Genomic DNA, 17,461 nt, shown 5'->3' with positions numbered 1-17,461 from the left:
TCTGTAGTGAACAAGACAATTTTATTTGCTCTTCTGCATTTCTAGGGGTTTAATGCACCATTTTTTTCTATCATTGTGACTCAGTTACTTAAGGCTTTCCTTGGCCCTCATTTTTTTTTTTTTTTACAGCAGAGTTGGGGTTTTTTTGGTGCCAGATTGTTTTCTAGATTTCTGTCTTGGTTTTCTTTTGAGTTATTATGTTGCTTTCTCCATAAAGATTAAACCTTATACTATATAGCTTTTCAACAAATATAATACTTTGTTTATCTATAAGACATACTTTGAAATACTTTGTTTATCTGTAAGAAAGATATAAACCATGGATTATTTTCACCAGTAACTATAGTGGCATAGTTACAAAAGTAATCTGATAGTTTTTACAAAAATCTTTGGATTGGCCATTTTTAGGCTTTTTTATGGAACTTAATGTTACCCATGAATGGCCCAGTGACAAAATATCAGTGCTAATTTTACTAGGAAGAAGAAGACAATTAATTGCATTTCAGTAGTGAAGTAAATTGCAGTAGTGTCAGTGATCAGAACAAAACACAGAGAAAAACCAGAAAATTTTCACTGAAAGAGATATCAGGAAAAGAATATGACCAGACAAGATTCCCATTGCAGTTTCACCAAGGCTGGAACTCCTAATAACAACTACAATCAGCATGTAATTCTAGTACTAATGGTCAATATTCCATATAATGGCAAACAGATGTGTTTTAAAGTTTCTCTGCTTGATACCCTGTCTCCTGGGCATGTTATAGTTTTTCTGCAGCCCATCCTATAACTCTCAACCTCCATATACTCAGACAGCTCTATCAGGATATTAACTTGAGCTAGAGAATATATTTTTTTTAAGACAATCTTGAAAATATTGGATATTTTTTTCCTTTTCATCCCACATAGGAATGTTAAACTTTGAAATATGGAAATCTTCCCCAAAATAGGATGGTTTCCCCTTGCCTGACTTCTCCAAGCTGCTTCTGTCCTCTATAAGAACAGACAAACTCAGCACTTCTAATTGCTCCATTGACCCCTTTTATGTTTTTTATAGAAGATTTCTTATAGGATCTTTGTGATTATGTTCTGAGTGATTAGGTTCTGAGTACCTTTCTGTCATATAGTTGGGCTTTTTTACATTTTCATCATTGTAACAAATTCAAATTGTATGTGTTCATGGTACTTTCATACATGTTATGTTTAGTTCTAGCTCAAGTGTATGTGAATCCTTAGCATTTCCACAAAGAACAATCCTCTACCATTTAATTATATTCCTACTTTTTTATTTTTACATAGGGGACAAAAATGCTCTCAGGAATATTCTTCTTTACCACTTGACACAAGGAGTTTTCATTGGAAGTGGCTTTGAGCCTGGTGTAACAAATATTCTTAAAACCATCCAAGGAGGCAAACTCTACTTGAAAACAGTTAAGTATAGAAAATATCTCCCGCTACAGCCTTATAACAGAGATTTGATATTCCATGTCTATCCACATTATAGAATGGCATGCATTTCTCCAAATGTTACAATAGGGTTTGGGGTTGTTTTCTAACCCAAGTCCCTGATAACTTGGGTTCTCTTTTGCTCCTTTACCAGGTGAATGATACTCTTCTGGTTAATGAACTGAAATCAAGAGAATCTGATCTCATGGCAACAAATGGTGTCATTCATGTCATTGACAAACTCCTATATCCAGCAGGTGAATATTATTTTGTGAAATTTGTACCCACTCTTTTAAATCTGTTATGTGCTCAGTAACTGCAATAACTTTTAAAAGGTAATCAGTTTAAAGATACAATTCCTATGTGGAATTTGAAACAGAAAATTTACCTCCATGCTCATTTTGTGGAAGAGCCTTGGTTAAAACCTTAGCAAGACTTTGAAATTTTATGCAAGTATATGAAAGACAAGACTAGCCAAGTCTACCTTTTCTAATGATATGGAATAATATATATCGAGTACACGCCTGTGTGAGTGTTTGAGAATGACTGCATCTCCTGATCATTGTAAATCAAAGTAAAATGCACACAGTTGCTTATTTCTTCTTATGCCTGCTTCTTTTGTCAGAACTGCCTGTTGGAAATGATCAGCTGCTCACCATACTGAAGAAGTTGATTAAATACATTCAAATTAAGGTATTCTTTTAGTAATTATCACTCTGTCTTTCTGGCAGGGTCTGTGTAACTGAGCATGTTATAAATCATAAGTAATTCTCTGGTCCTTCCTTTCTTCAGCAAACAACACATTCAATAGCTCCCAGTTATCCCAATATAATCATGAATTATTCCCTGCACTCAACTCAGTTATGTTTTTCAATGCCAAATAATTGTAGAATATTTGCATTTGAATAACAACAGTGTGAATTGGTCCAAATCTTCTCATTAGTTCACTTTTTCACCCTTGGAAAACAAATCACTTATTTGAAAAAAATACCATGCCATTAAAGCCAGCAGTATCAATATGCCATTAAAGCCAGCAGCCTCAATACCCTGTGAAGAAAAGTAGGCATCCTTGTCTATCTCAGCTATCCTCTTGAGATTGCATTCTCCCTCAACAATGAATGAGAGAAGCTAGACAAATAGCATCACCTAACTTTTAGGTCAATGAAGCAGTGAATCCTACCTACGCTCACTAGGAAACTGTAAGGCAAATGCTACTTTTTAAAAATTTTAAATAAATTGCTTTTCTGTTTTTATAGTTTGTTCGTGACAGTACCTTCAAAGAGATTCCACTGACATTTTACAGTAAGTTCATTTTAAATACTTCCAGATGAGTTGAATATTGCTTTTTAAGTGGTGCCAATTCCAATTTGGAATTGTGCATCTCTTTTTCAATAAAGAAGAAAGCAATTTCTGGGAAAGTAAGATGTGCCAATGAAGAAAAGGAAGGGAAAGACTCAAAGTAGAATGTTTCTGGCTGCTGTGCTACTGTATTTTTCCCTTTCCAGATGTGTGACTGGAAAGTAACCCTGAAGTAAGCTGCTTAAACTCTTGGGGTAGACAAGATACATATGGAAAAGATTGTTTTTCAGCTTTTAGCCAAGGTTCAGTGCTTGGTGCATAACAGAGTTGTATCCCTCTCTAAGATGTAGCATTGTACTGTACTCTCCAGGATGCAGCATTATCTGTGTGCTGAGATACTTTTTTTCCATAAATATTTCCAGAGGGACAGAATGTACCTCTTGACCCTGTTTCCCATATGTGCAAATATGAGGCTTGAATGGGAGACAGTTGTTCAGAATATTTTCTCTTTATGGAGTACATGTAAAAAAAAATACCCCTTTTAGCTCCCTTGCAACTTTTCTCAGGATGTGCATTTAATTTCTTATGATAGAGTATGTGTTGAAACAAGGTGTTGGAAGACAAAATTCCTACTGTAACCTTGTGAGGAAAGATGAATTTAGACAAATTATTAAATTCCGACGGAGTCCTACCCATATTTCACAGTATAAAGTGAAACCATCCCATTAGACTTTTGAAAATTTGGAATGGACATTCTGAAGTTAAAACCCCTTGGAACAAAAAATAGAGTAATTCACCCTGATGACAAGTTGAATATGAGTCAACAGTGCCCCAGCAGCCAAAGTAGCCAACCGTGTCCTGGGTGCATCAGGCCCAACATGGCCAGCCGGGCAAGGGAGGGGATTGTCCCACTCTGCTCTGCACTGGGGCTGCCTCACCTTGAGCTGGGACAGTTTTGGGAGCCAGTTTTGGGCTCCCAAAGAGCCCAAAGAGGAGGGTGATGAAGATGGTGAAAGGTCTTGGGGTCAAGACTTTGAGGAATTGATGAGGTCATTTGACTTGTTCATTTTGGATAAGAGAAGGTAGAGGGGTGACCTCGCTGCTGAGCAGTGACCCCGTCTCAACCCATGCCTTCCCCAAGAAGGGCAGTGGAGGGGGTGTGCTTGTCTGCTTTATGGTGACCAATGACAGGACACGAGGAAATGGAATGGAGCTGCCTTGGGAAAGTTCAGATGGGACATTAGAAAAATGTTCTTTACCCAGAGGATGGTCAGTCAAGGGAACACGATCCTCAGGAAAGTGGTCACAGCACCAAGCCTGACAGAGTTCAAGGAGCTTCTGGACAGCATCCTTGGTCATATGGTTTAGTCTTCCTTCCCCTTGGAGAAGAAGAACTTGATGATCCGTATATATCTCTTCCAACTTGAGATATTCTATGATTCTACCTCCATGGGCAGTGAGAGTAGCACAGGAAGCAGTTCCTGCAAAAATTAAGCTAGAATGGTCAATGTGGACACCTAGAAAGCTGTAGCTGTAGATTCAGTTGAGTGAAAGACTGGGAAGGCTGGAACCCCTATCAGTGTGGGCTTCTCCAGTGGATGGGTATGAAACAAATCACTATCAGAGGTGTTCAATGAATACTCGAGTCTGTCCTGGGTGGACAACTTGATCTTCCAAGGGCAAACGTTCTGTGATGTTCTACCTATAGTTCTGAATGTTTCCTGTGTGTGCCTGATCAACTCCCAAATGAAAAGGGCAATATTTAGCCATAAGGCATGTCAGGGAATTGTGCAAAATTTTGTGTGGGTAATTGTACAAGCCCTCTCTATTATGTACCATACATCATCATGGGTACCATGACCCATGGGTTTCATAAAAGGCAAATACCATATCAGCAGATTCTCTCTGCAGGTGACCTGAGTGGATCACCATTTCATAACCAGGACCAAGATTCATACTCTAGATCCTTTTCTGTTGCTCTTCCACCCATTACTATCTATGATTTTACCCACAACCTCATAAGCAGACCAAATCTAAGTGATGGTTGCCTCAAAGAAATTGTAAGAATGGAATGCACTGTATATTCCATTTTCTATATTTTCAGAAATTAACATAATTGAAAGCAACGTCCAGCCTATCATCACAAAGGAAGGTAAATGAGGCCTGTGGTATATATATTTCTGCATATGTTCATATACATATTCAGAATATATCTTGAATATATTTCTTTAACGGGATGCATTTTATACCCAGCAACTCCAGGATGCTAAGTACTTTGCTGGAAAAGCAAAGATACAAATATTGCAATTAGAACTGACTGAAATATTTTGTATGAAAAGATTATCCATAGTTTTTCTCCCCAAATGAGTTTTCTCCTTTTTCTATGGGTATTTAAAAAAAACTTAAATAATATTTTTTTAAACCATTTATTTTATCATCTTTTTTTTTTTTTTCAATTAAGACATTTCCTTTTTTCTAATTAAAACAGATACTTTAAAGTAGATATGTTTCTTACACTTTGAAGGAAAAAATTGGTTAATTTTCCTATAATTTTCAATCAGTTCTAACTACCAATATCTGTTGGATGCCTGAAAATAGCTACCCAATTTTTAGCTTTTTTTATTTCTCCATACAGAAGCATGACTTAAAGATTAGTGATGGGACTGAAGAGAAAAAAATGTGGGATGGGACTGCTAAAATCACTTGTCATTTATAACTTAAGTAAAGCTGATGAGATCCAGTTTCCCATTGAAATAAAAGTGCTGAAAGGGAATTTGTTTTCCCTCAACTGAGAAAGGCAGTTAAAAATGTCATGCAAAGAATTTTATCTAGACTGCTTAATCAGTGTTTCTGGGAGGATTTCCTTCCAGAAGAAGTGACAAATGCTCACTTTTTCAGGAGCTTGTCTGTTCTTCATCCCATTTAGGATTAGAGGCCATTTAACATATATGCCGATCTTTGTTGCCTAGTCTCCATCATTAAATCAGATCCACAGTGCAATAAAAATGGATAGATTATTTCATATGGTAATTCATCCAAGCTGTTTTAGAAATCTTGCTATGGTGAGGATGAATCACTCTCTGAAAGTACCTCTTCTGCTCTGCTAAACCCAGAGACAGAGTATATTGTTTAGGTGATTTACAGGATGTTTAGAAGTTGAAAATTAATTGAAATAAAATCGTCTTTTAAAGAAAAAATGAAAGTGAAAAAATGAAATATTTTATGAAATATTTTATGAAATATTAAAAGTCTGAGCACTTGTATAGTCAAATTTAGAACTAAATTATAGTCACCAAATAGGAAAAAAAAGTTAGTGAGTATCGAAGGGCTACTCCTTTCCATTTCCAGTACAGTATTTCTGCTTTGGGACACACTCCAGGGAAACATCTCTGGCCAGTGCAGCCTTTCTGCTGATAATTGCTTTAGATATAGACCAAATAAAACCAATTCTGTCACTTCCGAGCTTTCTCAGTAACAGTAATGAGCGGCAGATGCCATCAGAACCACGTAAATCCACAACAGTCTGTAGATAAAAGCTGGCAAAGTTAAATGCTAATTTTGTCAGGAAGTTCTCCTACATCATGATGCAAGGGCTATTTCCACTAAAAAATAATTACATCTGTCCCCACCAAGTTTAGAGGGGGATGTGTGCCTTTTCCTGTCTCAGTGTTTTCTGCTTGTGTTGTTCTTCCATTTTTTGTACTTGAGCAGGTATGTGATCTAAAAGATTAAACAGATGTAGAGTTAAATCTGACTGAAACCCAAATTTTAACAGATAAAATATACAAAGGATTGATCCTAGACTAGGCAATACAGCTGGCTATGCCTTCATCTTTTGGTTTGCACACATTTGCTGTATCAATCACATGAAAAGGTACAGTTATTGAGAAATGTAAAAATTAAGCATTTATGAATATTCATAAATACAACTTTTACATTATTTCATTTATATTCATCACTTTTATCAATGTAAATTGTTATTTAATAGATTCTCAACATGCAAAAAATTCCTCCAGGTTTAAAACAGAAGCAGGGAATGAGTCTTGTAAGACAGTTACTTTAAAATATTTATAAATATTTTTCATTCAGACCTGTTAAAAATAAAAGAAGTGAGGGCTTGTTCAGCTGTTTATAACTTAGAGTAAATTAATAGAGGTCTATAATAACAGGGAATCTTTATGATTCTATCATATAATTTAATCTGAATTATTTATTTCTAAATTCTAATTGATGCAATCATTTGCTACTGAAAAAAACCCAAAACATTTTTGGTTTTTATTATTGAAGGTTGCCTATATTGACTATTTGCAACAATTAACAGGAGGCACACATCTTTAAAAGCTGTTGTTAAATCCTGATCAGAAATTATGGAAAAAATAATCAATACATAATCACCTTCTACAAAAATTCCTATAAAGGTATTTAAGGGATTTTTAAGGAAAGTAAAAAAGATGGATTATGCTAAGTTTCTGTCTCTGAATAAGGAATAAAGAAAGTTTGTTTTATAGCAGCCTCTTTAGTAAAAGGAGTCCCACAGCATTCATTAGAAAAGAACCATGTTATTACTGCTAATTGATGGTACATTCCTAATTATCTAGTATCTCCTGCTTTAGCACATCAGACAGAGATACATTTGGATCAAAATTACCTCACCCATTATAATGATACCCAGTAATGCTGATAAATAGCCTTACAGCCATTCCAGCTGATCTCAAAAGTTTGGTTTTTGGTTGTTTGGTTTTTTTAAATCTGTGTAACCTCTGGCCAAGTCTTAAATACAAAGGGAAAAAAAAAGCCATGTAAAAAAACCTCAAAGTAAAAAAAAAAAAAGAAACTCCAAAGCAACAAATAATAAAAATAACTAAAAAACTAAAAGCTTTGTAGATTGCATCACTAGTGGAGCAATAGCTGTAAGATATCTGCAAAGATGGAGAGTAACCTTCTTACCAAGATATATAAAAAAATACTTCCTTTCCACTGCTGATGATCTGGTTTATTGCCTGGAACTTGTCAACAAATTTTAAAAATATCATATACAAAAAATAAGTAAAGAGTAAGTGTACAACAGGATCTTTGTTTAAGATCTCGTGTGAGAAAACACAAGACTGTAAATGTTGCCACAAATAACCTCTCAGATTTAAGCAGACCTCTATTACAATAATCTGGTTTATCTAGAGTAAGGAGAGAAAATGCAAGCTTCATCTCACCCCCATGGAATACTACAAGTATTTTATGACTATTTGTAACATGTTGTTTTTTTTCCTATGTCACAGACCCATCTATCACACAGCTCACTAAATTAATTGAAGGGGAACCTGAGTTCAAAATAGTCAGGGAAGGGGAGACAATAACTAAAGTGATTCATGGAGGTTGGTATGCTTTCAGCAACTCAATTTGCATTAGCATTCACTATTCCCCATCAGTTTATACTTTATCTAGGTGATTCATGTTAGACAGCTGTTCTGTTTTTAAAAAGACTTTTGTGAAGTGCTGCAACTTTAATTGCATCATATACTTTTTAACTCTCATGCATTTCTAAATATTGAGGTTTTTTTCCTTAGTTGTGTTCTATAACTTCAGTCAAGACAGTTTAGAAATACTCTGCATGCTGACATATATCTCAGTCAAGAATTACTTGCTCATTGCTGTCCTGAAATCAAATATGTAGTATGTGATTCTGTGATTAAAAGGCAATTTTGTCAGAAAGAGAGGTAAACCTCGCCTTCTCTTTGCTAAGGGCATTGAGATGTTCACATGTAGGATGGTTTTCACAGAAAAATCACACAATCATCCTAAATTTTGAGTAGATTTAGTTCCTGATCTCTGAACATTTTTATTTTTCATAAAATATTCTATGGTATTTCCTTCTGTGCTTCAGTCAGTTTCCACATCTCAAAAAGAACACTTGAAAGTTCATCACTTGATTAATGCCTTGAATTTAAAAATCCTTGTAGAACCAATTATTAAAACATACACCAAAATCATTGATGGACGACCTGTGGAAGTGACAGAGAAAAAAGTAACAGAAGAAAGAATTATTCAAGGTAAATTAAACTGAGATATTCTTTCTTAGTAAAGTCCAACTTTGCATACAAAAGTAACATATCATAAGTTCTATCCTAGTGCCTAAACTGCATTTCCTTGACAGTTGAATTTTCCCTAATACTTCCCACTGTCTCTGTAAAGCTGGCCATATGTCCTACACACACATATACATAAATGGCAACAATATTTTAACAGCATGCAAAACTATGAAAATTTGTCTTCTTTTTTATTTTCATATTTTGGTAAGTGTCTACTTCTGCTACCTTCTTGCTACCATTTCAGAATGAGACTGCTTTTCTTTTATTGTGTTTTTGTACTCTGCTTTGCTTTAGAAGGAAATAATTTTCTTTTTCTTTTTTTCTGAACTTCTGGACTATATACCTCCAGGAAGGTTTCATTTTACCAAACATAGATGTTTAATGTGTAGATGCCTATTTTTGCATGTCATCCCAAGCTCTCTTGACAGCCATTTCGGAAAAAGATCTCTATTTCTCTGGGGGACTTGATCTGACATCCACAAGTTAGACACTTGGATAAAGTTAATGTAAGATAAAATCAATATGCATCCCTGGATTTTATCACACAAAAACTTCCAAATTCCTTGGCCAATTTCAATTGTATTTGACCTATTACATAGCTATTTCTTTAAGCATCCTAGAAACTGATAAGTAGAGTGAGGCATATTTAAGCATAGTAGGTGATACATGGAGTTCTCTGTTGACGCTTTTTGATCACCTTGTGTAAATATCAGTTTGAATGCTGCTGTTACAATTCTGTCTGCTAGAGAGCTTGTAAGGAAAAGACACTGTTATAACAACATTTTGACTTAGCTGTAAGTCCTAATATTCAGTTTATTTAGAAAATATTGAAATTCAACCAAAGTAACTTGAGAAAGACAGAAATAAAAAATCATGCTTAAGTTATTATCATACAACTTTTTACTACAATGAAAATAACTGAATGAAAGATGTTAGTGATTTATGAATAAACCTGGACTATTTTCTGGCAAAAAATTGTAGGGGGAGATGAATAAAATATAATTTTCTCCATTCTCAGATTCAAGTTTCACTAATATCCCATGTGAAATGGTAAATAGAGTGTAAAATGCCAGAATTTCAGACCTATATCTCATTTTCAATCTGTAGAAACTGATAAGGAATCTCAAATATTAAGTCTTCAAATGATTCATAGCAATAATAAAAGCAAAAATGTCTATTTGCAACAGTCAATAGACTAATAATGGACGGCAGAAATTAGTCATTAGTCAATTCAGACTAATAATGGACTGCAGAAATATCTGATCTATGATCTAATACAACAGAGTTTAAAATTGTGTCTTACTCTAAGAATGTAAGCAGCTAATTTTTCTAATTATGACAAATTTGCCTAATTACTTTCAGGACTAGTTCTAACTACTGTTTTTAAAGCTCATTCTGTTTAATTTTGGAAATGGTAAAAAAAACCAAACTTACCATATAAGCAGACTACAGCATGTAAACTATGGAATCACCACAGGAATTAAATAGGAAAATATAATTTAAAGGACAAACCTGTTATATCTGATAAAAGCCACTATCTTATAAAATTTCTTCCAGGGCCTGAAATAAAATATACCAGAATTACTGCAGGAGGTTCAGACAATGAAGAGAAGTTAAAGAAAATCCTTGAAGAAGGTTAGTATGCTTGTTTTATTTCATTTCTTTAACATATATATATATATATATATATATATCCATATATAACTTAAGTAATTACTGAGTGGATATTCTATGTTTAAAGAATTTATGTTTATACTGCAAAATCTTACCCAGAGATTAACCCTCAGAACCCTTCAAATGTAAAATTCTGGTTTGAGTCCTTGATCTTCATATTTCAGTCACTCTAGAGTTGAGGCTGCCTGGGTCTATTATGTAGCATGCTATGTTTGTCATATAATATGGTGTTTCCAGTGTTTATGTGACATTTGATACCATAACATGAATTTTTACTACAAATTTTTAAATTCAGAACAATGCTATGACATGATTATATATGCTCTTGTGGGACTGCCAAATGTTTTTTGTAAATCAACTTTTTTGCCATAACCTGTATTCTATCAGAGGTTACCAAAGTGACCAAATTTATTGAAGGTGATGGTCATTTACTGGAAGATGAAGAAATCAAAAGACTTCTGCAGGGAGGTAATTTAGAGAATTATAACTAACATTTTTGCAACAGGTTATGATAACTGAAACCCCTCTCAGATATGTTGAACTTAACATTTTAAAGACTGATGTAGTAGAAGTGGAATTTTAATGAAAAAAAATAGAACACTATATTCTAGTGCCAGATATCTGTGAAATGGCAGTAAGAACCAAAGCTTGAGTAATCAAATTTTTCATGCCATTGATCACGGGAAAAAAAAGAATTCTTTTTTTCAGTCTTTAAAAGGTTACTGAATTAAAACCCAGGGGAGCAATGAAGATTTATTCCAATATTTTTAAATAAATTTAAATCTGTGAAAAACACTATGAAATGGAACATATTGTAACTGGCCAAATTCATCTTACTTATCAGTTCTTCAGAAATGAATGTTCATTGCCCTCAAGTTAATAATTAAAGGCATGTTTAACATCTTCTTTAAATGCTTACAGGTGATGGATATCCAGACATTAACTTTAATTCTCTTCAAATACAGCATTCCAAGGAATGGTTATCTTTCCTTCTTGCTCTCTTCATTCTAACAGTTTTGGCAGTACGTAACCAGTAGCTGTAGAAAATAGTGAAAGAACTTCTGCTTATGAAATTAATCTTTATCTATGAATTTGGAATGTTCTCTGCTTATTGTAGATTAGAGAAACTATCTATAATAGCAATGGGTAATAAAAAAAGAATTTAAGTGATACGGTTTTTGTAAATGTTAGTTTGATCCTGAGTCAGAAGCTCAAAAATATGGATAGATGTTTCTCTTCACATAAATTAATCCATTTAATTTTATGTTAACTTTCCAGTAAGTTACAAAGTTATATTCCAGTAAAGTAACTTACAGTCACATTTAGTTCACAGAACTAAATCTCATTGTCTTTCAAAAGCACTTTTGTGTGGATGTGACTTAAACTTCAGTCAAGTAAAAAATTTCTTGATGGCTGAACAGCTGAAACAGCTGACCACCAAACTTAAATATGTTAGTTGATAACACAGCTAGTCTTAGAGAAAAGCCAAGATATGGCTATGACTCCCATTGACTGTAATTCTGTCTGTTTCAAACATCTGAGTCCTAGTTTTACAGACCTAAGCCAGAATTCACCTATAATATTGGACAGAAACAGCAACTTCCAGAGAGCTTTTCATTTTGTCCTAAGTATCCCCGCTATGTGAAAAGATTTTCTCTCTGGAGATGCCTATTTCTGGATTAACTATTTAAAAGAAAAGCTGGAAATTGAAAAATTGCAGCAAGAAAATTCCTGTATATACTGCACTATTGCTTTAAACCAGTCCAAAAGAATCAGGATCAAATCTTATCTGTAGAATTCTGGTCAGATACCAGAATCTCACAATTATAACTGTACTTGTAATCACCTTCAAATACAGACGTATACAATTAGATAGGTCTAATCTGTAGAGATGCATCTTAAGCATATAGGTGTATGGAAAAGAGATGGTTTCTCTCTAGGAAATTTGAAGACAATATTATCTCTTGAATTCTTGCTATTTTCCTTGCTATTATATGTTAGTTTGCATAAGCATCCTGCTTTACAGAATGGACCAAGTAGGCAGACTTGTCTTTTTCTTTAATTTGATTTTCCTCTGTCTTTTCCATGATTTATTCAGTCAGTTACCCTCGGCTGCCATGATAATACCTTACTATACATTTAGCCAATAAAAGCAGACACATATGCTGCTTTAGGGTTGTTGGTGATAATGCTTTATGGCCCTCTTGTCTACATAAAATTATCTTTTACTGAAAATTTCCTAATCATTTGAATTTGAGTACTGACACAAAAAAATATGTATTATTACTGTCTAAATAAAGGAATGATTTCATATGGGCTTTAATTCTGCTCATAAAACATCCAGAACTGCTATAAACAATTAGCAGTCTTTGCTGGAGCAGAACTTTAAACCAAGATTGCAATGAATGACTCATCCCTAGAGATAACATGCTTCATGGCATGAATAGCATGGTAGCCTGCAACACCTATGCCCAAAAATGACATTGTTTCCACTGAGGGCTCCTTGCATATGGAAAAATGCTATGCCAGATTTAACTCATTTGTTTTTGATGCTTACCATAGCCGGAACTGAGTACACCAAGGTTACTAAAATAATTGAGGGAGAGCCACAGATTATCGAGAGAGAAATCAAGAAAGTTCATCTGGAAGGTTAGTTTGTCAAAAATTCAGTATCACTAAGACCTGCTTTGTCCAAAGTGATCATTCCAGGTGAGGTTTTACAGTATCTATTCATAAAAATTATTAGGTCTGAAGACAGAATTTTAGCAAGAAGTGTTTTATAGTTGTTTTGGAAAAGAATTCGTTAACTGATGTTGCAAAGAAAAATGTTGAGGCTTATCTTGTGGCTAAAAGTAACTAAAAGATTTGGCAAGCATAGTAGACAAGAGGAAATACCTAACCACAAAGCTTAGGTAAAACATTTGAAGGAACATGAGCCATAAAAAATTTGCTTTTCTTTAAGCAGCACATACAGAAGAAGACCACGTGAGTTGCTTTTAAATTGAGTTATTTCTTGTCTGTGTAAATGTGATCTGCTGCTGCCAGTGTTTCTCAGTGCTGTGAAGGAATGGGTGGGGTGCAGGGAATATAACCTCTGGGGTTGAGTAAATATCTCACAGGGTCTTGGAATTTCTCTACCTTTGTCCTGTTGTTAAGTGAAGAAAGCTCTTGATTTCAAAAACCAGAATGGAATAAAGGTCCAAAAAGAGCCAAATAGAATTCACTCTGCCTTTGTACCAGCAATTTGTTCTTTGACTTTAACAACCATTGTTTAATGATCTTCATTCAAAGTTAAGAAGTAATTTGCTTAGGGTTTCTTTCGTATTTATGTATTTTTCTAATTCTAATAATGCAGAATAATGCTTCTGTCAGCCTTTGAACTAAATACGTAGGAGAAAAATATGTCTTTTGGACAATGAAATGAAATGAATGTGTTTCTGCCTTTTTAGTTTTGAAGTCTGTGCCAAGTAATGAAGGTTTATACAAAGTGTTTGTACAGCTTCAGTGCTGAGTAGTACAAGGCATGCTGGGGAGTCTCCTGTTGCCTGAAAATGACAGATGGGTGTGATCTTTAAACACAAGCCTTATCTGACAGCATAATTGTACAGACAGCACCTAAGTATGGAAAGCATCCTTTGGATGGACCATATTCTGTCCTTGTCAGGGCAGTGCAGAGCTTGGAATTTTCTGCCATGGTGGTGCAGATACCTGCTATTTAGCCTCAGGTGGAATGAGGCCAAGCCTCCATCTCAGGGCTATGCATTTACATACCCTGTACATCAGGATGAAAAGAGAACTGGCTGCAGCTTTTTTAGTGAATATACAAGCACTTCATGGTTGTAAAGGAGGAAAAATTACTGCAGCAACATTTCTGTGATGGTAACAGAGGAACGATTTCTTATACTTGTGATGTGTTCTTTCTCCCAATGAGGAGATATCTGGTTAAAAAAAGTCTCAAGATTTGATGAGAAAAAGGAAAACACACCCACAGTTTCACTGAATAAGTGAAATAAAAAGGATATGTCTAATGGGGCTGGTACCTATCCAATAGACCTTGCTCTGCTCCAGCTCTAAAAGCAGAAGCCTGAGAAAATTAACTAAACCTTAAGTGTGGAACCCAATGCAGTTACAAATCAAGCCCAAAACATAGCTGGATATGTGGCCAATATCTTGTAATGGTTCCAAGCATTTAGCTTTTGAATAATTCCTGCAGTAATATCAATGCAGCAGACCTGGACATCTACTGCCAAAAGCCGAGACTGAGTCCTGAGCCTTAACCGGAGCTTGTACTTCACTGACACCCTGTCACATGGTGTTTCACGAGTGAAGAGCAAGGGCAAAGTGCCCTGGCACCTGACTACAGCATGTAACCATCTGTAGAAGATCAGTGTGGATAATAGATTAATTCATATGTTCGAAATGCAAAAATACTTTTAAACTGTTACTAAGATTTAATGCACGTGAGAGAAATGTGGGAATTGTATTATAAGCATTCATATTTCAGGTGATCAAGCCAACATGCTTCTGGAACAAATTTCTTAATTTGCTGAAAAATTTAATGAACAAACTTCAAAAGTCAGCAATGAGTTTCCAATATTTCTAACGATTTTTAATTCAAAGGCTCCAGCAAATAAATTCTGACTGCAATATTTCTGTTTTCTAGAAGCACCTGCACGGAAAGCACAACCAACCAGGAGGGCACAAGGTAAAAAAAGCCATACATTTAAACATTATAACACATATAAAATATTATTTCTGTTGTCTTAAGAGTCAGGACAGGGGGAAAAAAAGGCTCTGAAAAATACAGATTTCAAAAGAAAAAGCAATATTTTTGTTTTAAAAAGTCCCTAACATAATCTGGAGTTGCTAATTATTTTTTTCTGTTATCTGAAAACAATCTAGATTGTGTGCTTTACTGAAAGAGTGTTTCAGATGAGATTAAAGCAATCAAAGTGAAGTCTGATTTTGGAGTCTTAGCAATGGGAAAATGTCACTCTGGGATTCTCCACAGCAAGATTTATAATTCTCAGAATCTATGTTGTTTTGATTAAAGAAGAAGCTGAAAGATCAGTTTAATTTCACAGCTGCCAGCACAAGAGAGACATATTCAGCTCCAGGCTCCATCTTTCCTTTTCACATGTTTGTTTCACAAGTAAATACAGTACATAGTCTTACTGTGTTACATATAATTACAGATAATAATTAGAGTTCTTTTTCCATATTTTGCAGGAGGAGGAGCAAGAAGGAGGACAAGACTAGATCATTCCTAAAAGCTTGCCTAGACAGAATTCACAGAATTACAAATTAACAACATGGTCTTTGAGAGGAACTGTTTGGATTTTTTTTTTTAATAAGAACATTAGAAAATGACATTGTTTTGATGACATAATGTAAACTGAACCATGAATCCACAAAAAGATGTGAAGCTGCAGATGCTCACTGCCAGCACAGTGCTCACTAGGAGTAATCCATTGGAGGTGCTTTTACTGCTCTTGATAGTAAGCACTATTGAGGGTGGGATCCTGCAAGGCCAAAAACTTCTGTTAGAACCAGGATTCTTTCTTCTGCTGGTTAATAAATGTTTGCAGGATTTGATTAAAAATGAGCAGGGAACAATACAGAGTGTATTTTTTTATTATTATTATTATTATTTCCAATAAATAGGAAATATAAATGAAATTAGATGATTTCTAGAAAAAAGAAAAAGAATCAACTCAAGTGACTTTTATAGTAATCTAAGGAAATATGAGATGGTAACATAGCACTTTTGGTTCAGTAGTATTGTATGCTTTTGTAAGTCAAAATTCATCATGTGTTTAAATTTGTAATACCTGTAATGTTACCTTTTCTAAGCAAACAAATATGCCTTATATTAAATGTATCATGGGTTTTTTTTGTCCTACACTGCATATCCAAATACCTTCTAGTAACTTGGCTAATGGAAGCTCTTCAAAAAGGAAAAAAGCAAACATTATGAGCTTCTTGCAATGTATTAGTGATCATGTTGACTTCTTTATTTATAAGAAATCACTTTCCCATTAAAGGAATCCTATAACAATACATATACTGAGATTCTTGAGTGTTTTCCCATTTTTCCCTAAATGTTTCTTTCGATTATTAAAGTGGATTATAAAAGCAGTAAATAAAATGCATGCAAACAGTTAACTCAGCATGGAAAAAGGTCGTCAAAAAATGAGGCCAGGTCTGAAAGCTTTTGTATCAAAACATGCTTAGCTAATGTCTGGTACTAATGTGGAGTTTTCTGTAAATTATGTCAATTTTATCACTCTAATTTTGTACTCATGGAAGTTGTCTGCCTTTATCAACAAACGGGGAAAGACAATTATTCATGGAGTAGAAAAACTTGTTCAAAGTTCCTTAATTTTGCAGACCAAAATATCAGAGGCATTGTCTAACATGCTTTTCTACTTCTATTTTGAAACAAATACTCAATAAAGAATTTGGCTGAACTGTGCTTGCTTTCATTTGTAATTATTTTTAAATAGCAAAGCAAATTCTAAGTATTTTTAAGATTTTTAATTTGACTTGTAATTGCAAAATATGCTTTCACAGAAGCAAACTAATACTTCCCCTTCTTACTTAGCACATGCTAATGGACTTAAACTGCACCATTCTCCTTAAACAATGAAAACTTTCCCTAATTCCATAAGGACATTCCCTAAACACTGCTCCTTGATCAGTACAGCTATCTGAGAATGGGATTGATAAATTGTGCAGCCTTACTGGGCCATCAGACATGTCACTAAGGTAACCTCAGTATCTACTAGGATAATGCTTTAATGGAAGGACAATTTTTAACCCTGGCAAGAGCCAGAAAGCTTTTAGGTCAACATCAGAGCTCTTAGAACTATCTAAAAGATGAAGCTGACACCTCTCCTTGGGACATTTGATTGTCATTGGGTTTAAATTTCTTCCTTCAATGCTGTGCTATCATGAGCTAT

General features: G+C 34.6%; 1 protein-coding gene across 17 annotated transcripts in view; it reads left to right on the top strand.

Moving 5' to 3' along the window:
- POSTN (periostin) overlaps positions 1-16,969 on the top strand; it is a 31,189-nt gene extending 14,220 nt beyond the window's left edge. The window contains exons 13-24 of one of the 17 annotated variants that reach the window (XM_071448394.1): positions 1,297-1,427; positions 1,598-1,700; positions 2,069-2,136; positions 2,700-2,745; positions 4,847-4,894; positions 8,016-8,111; positions 8,697-8,786; positions 10,383-10,460; positions 10,887-10,967; positions 13,062-13,148; positions 15,163-15,204; positions 15,729-16,969. In XM_071448394.1, the coding sequence (XP_071304495.1) occupies positions 1,297-1,427; positions 1,598-1,700; positions 2,069-2,136; positions 2,700-2,745; positions 4,847-4,894; positions 8,016-8,111; positions 8,697-8,786; positions 10,383-10,460; positions 10,887-10,967; positions 13,062-13,148; positions 15,163-15,204; positions 15,729-15,769 (911 nt within the window). In that variant the 3' untranslated portion in view covers positions 15,770-16,969. Of the gene's footprint in view, positions 1-1,296; positions 1,428-1,597; positions 1,701-2,068; positions 2,137-2,699; positions 2,746-4,846; positions 4,895-8,015; positions 8,112-8,696; positions 8,787-10,382; positions 10,461-10,886; positions 12,976-13,061; positions 13,149-13,464; positions 13,485-15,162; positions 15,205-15,728 lie in introns of those variants that run through there. The other 16 variants (XM_071448395.1, XM_071448380.1, XM_071448383.1 and 13 more) reach the window with 16 other exon arrangements.
- Positions 16,970-17,461: the final 492 nt, after the last annotated feature.

The sequence above is a fragment of the Agelaius tricolor genome, unplaced genomic scaffold, assembly GCF_023055355.1.
Source record: "Agelaius tricolor isolate 1412-34295 unplaced genomic scaffold, bAgeTri1.0.p SCAF_26, whole genome shotgun sequence".
NCBI lineage: Eukaryota > Metazoa > Chordata > Aves > Passeriformes > Icteridae > Agelaius > Agelaius tricolor.
This window is presented reverse-complemented; position numbering and strand designations above follow the sequence as displayed.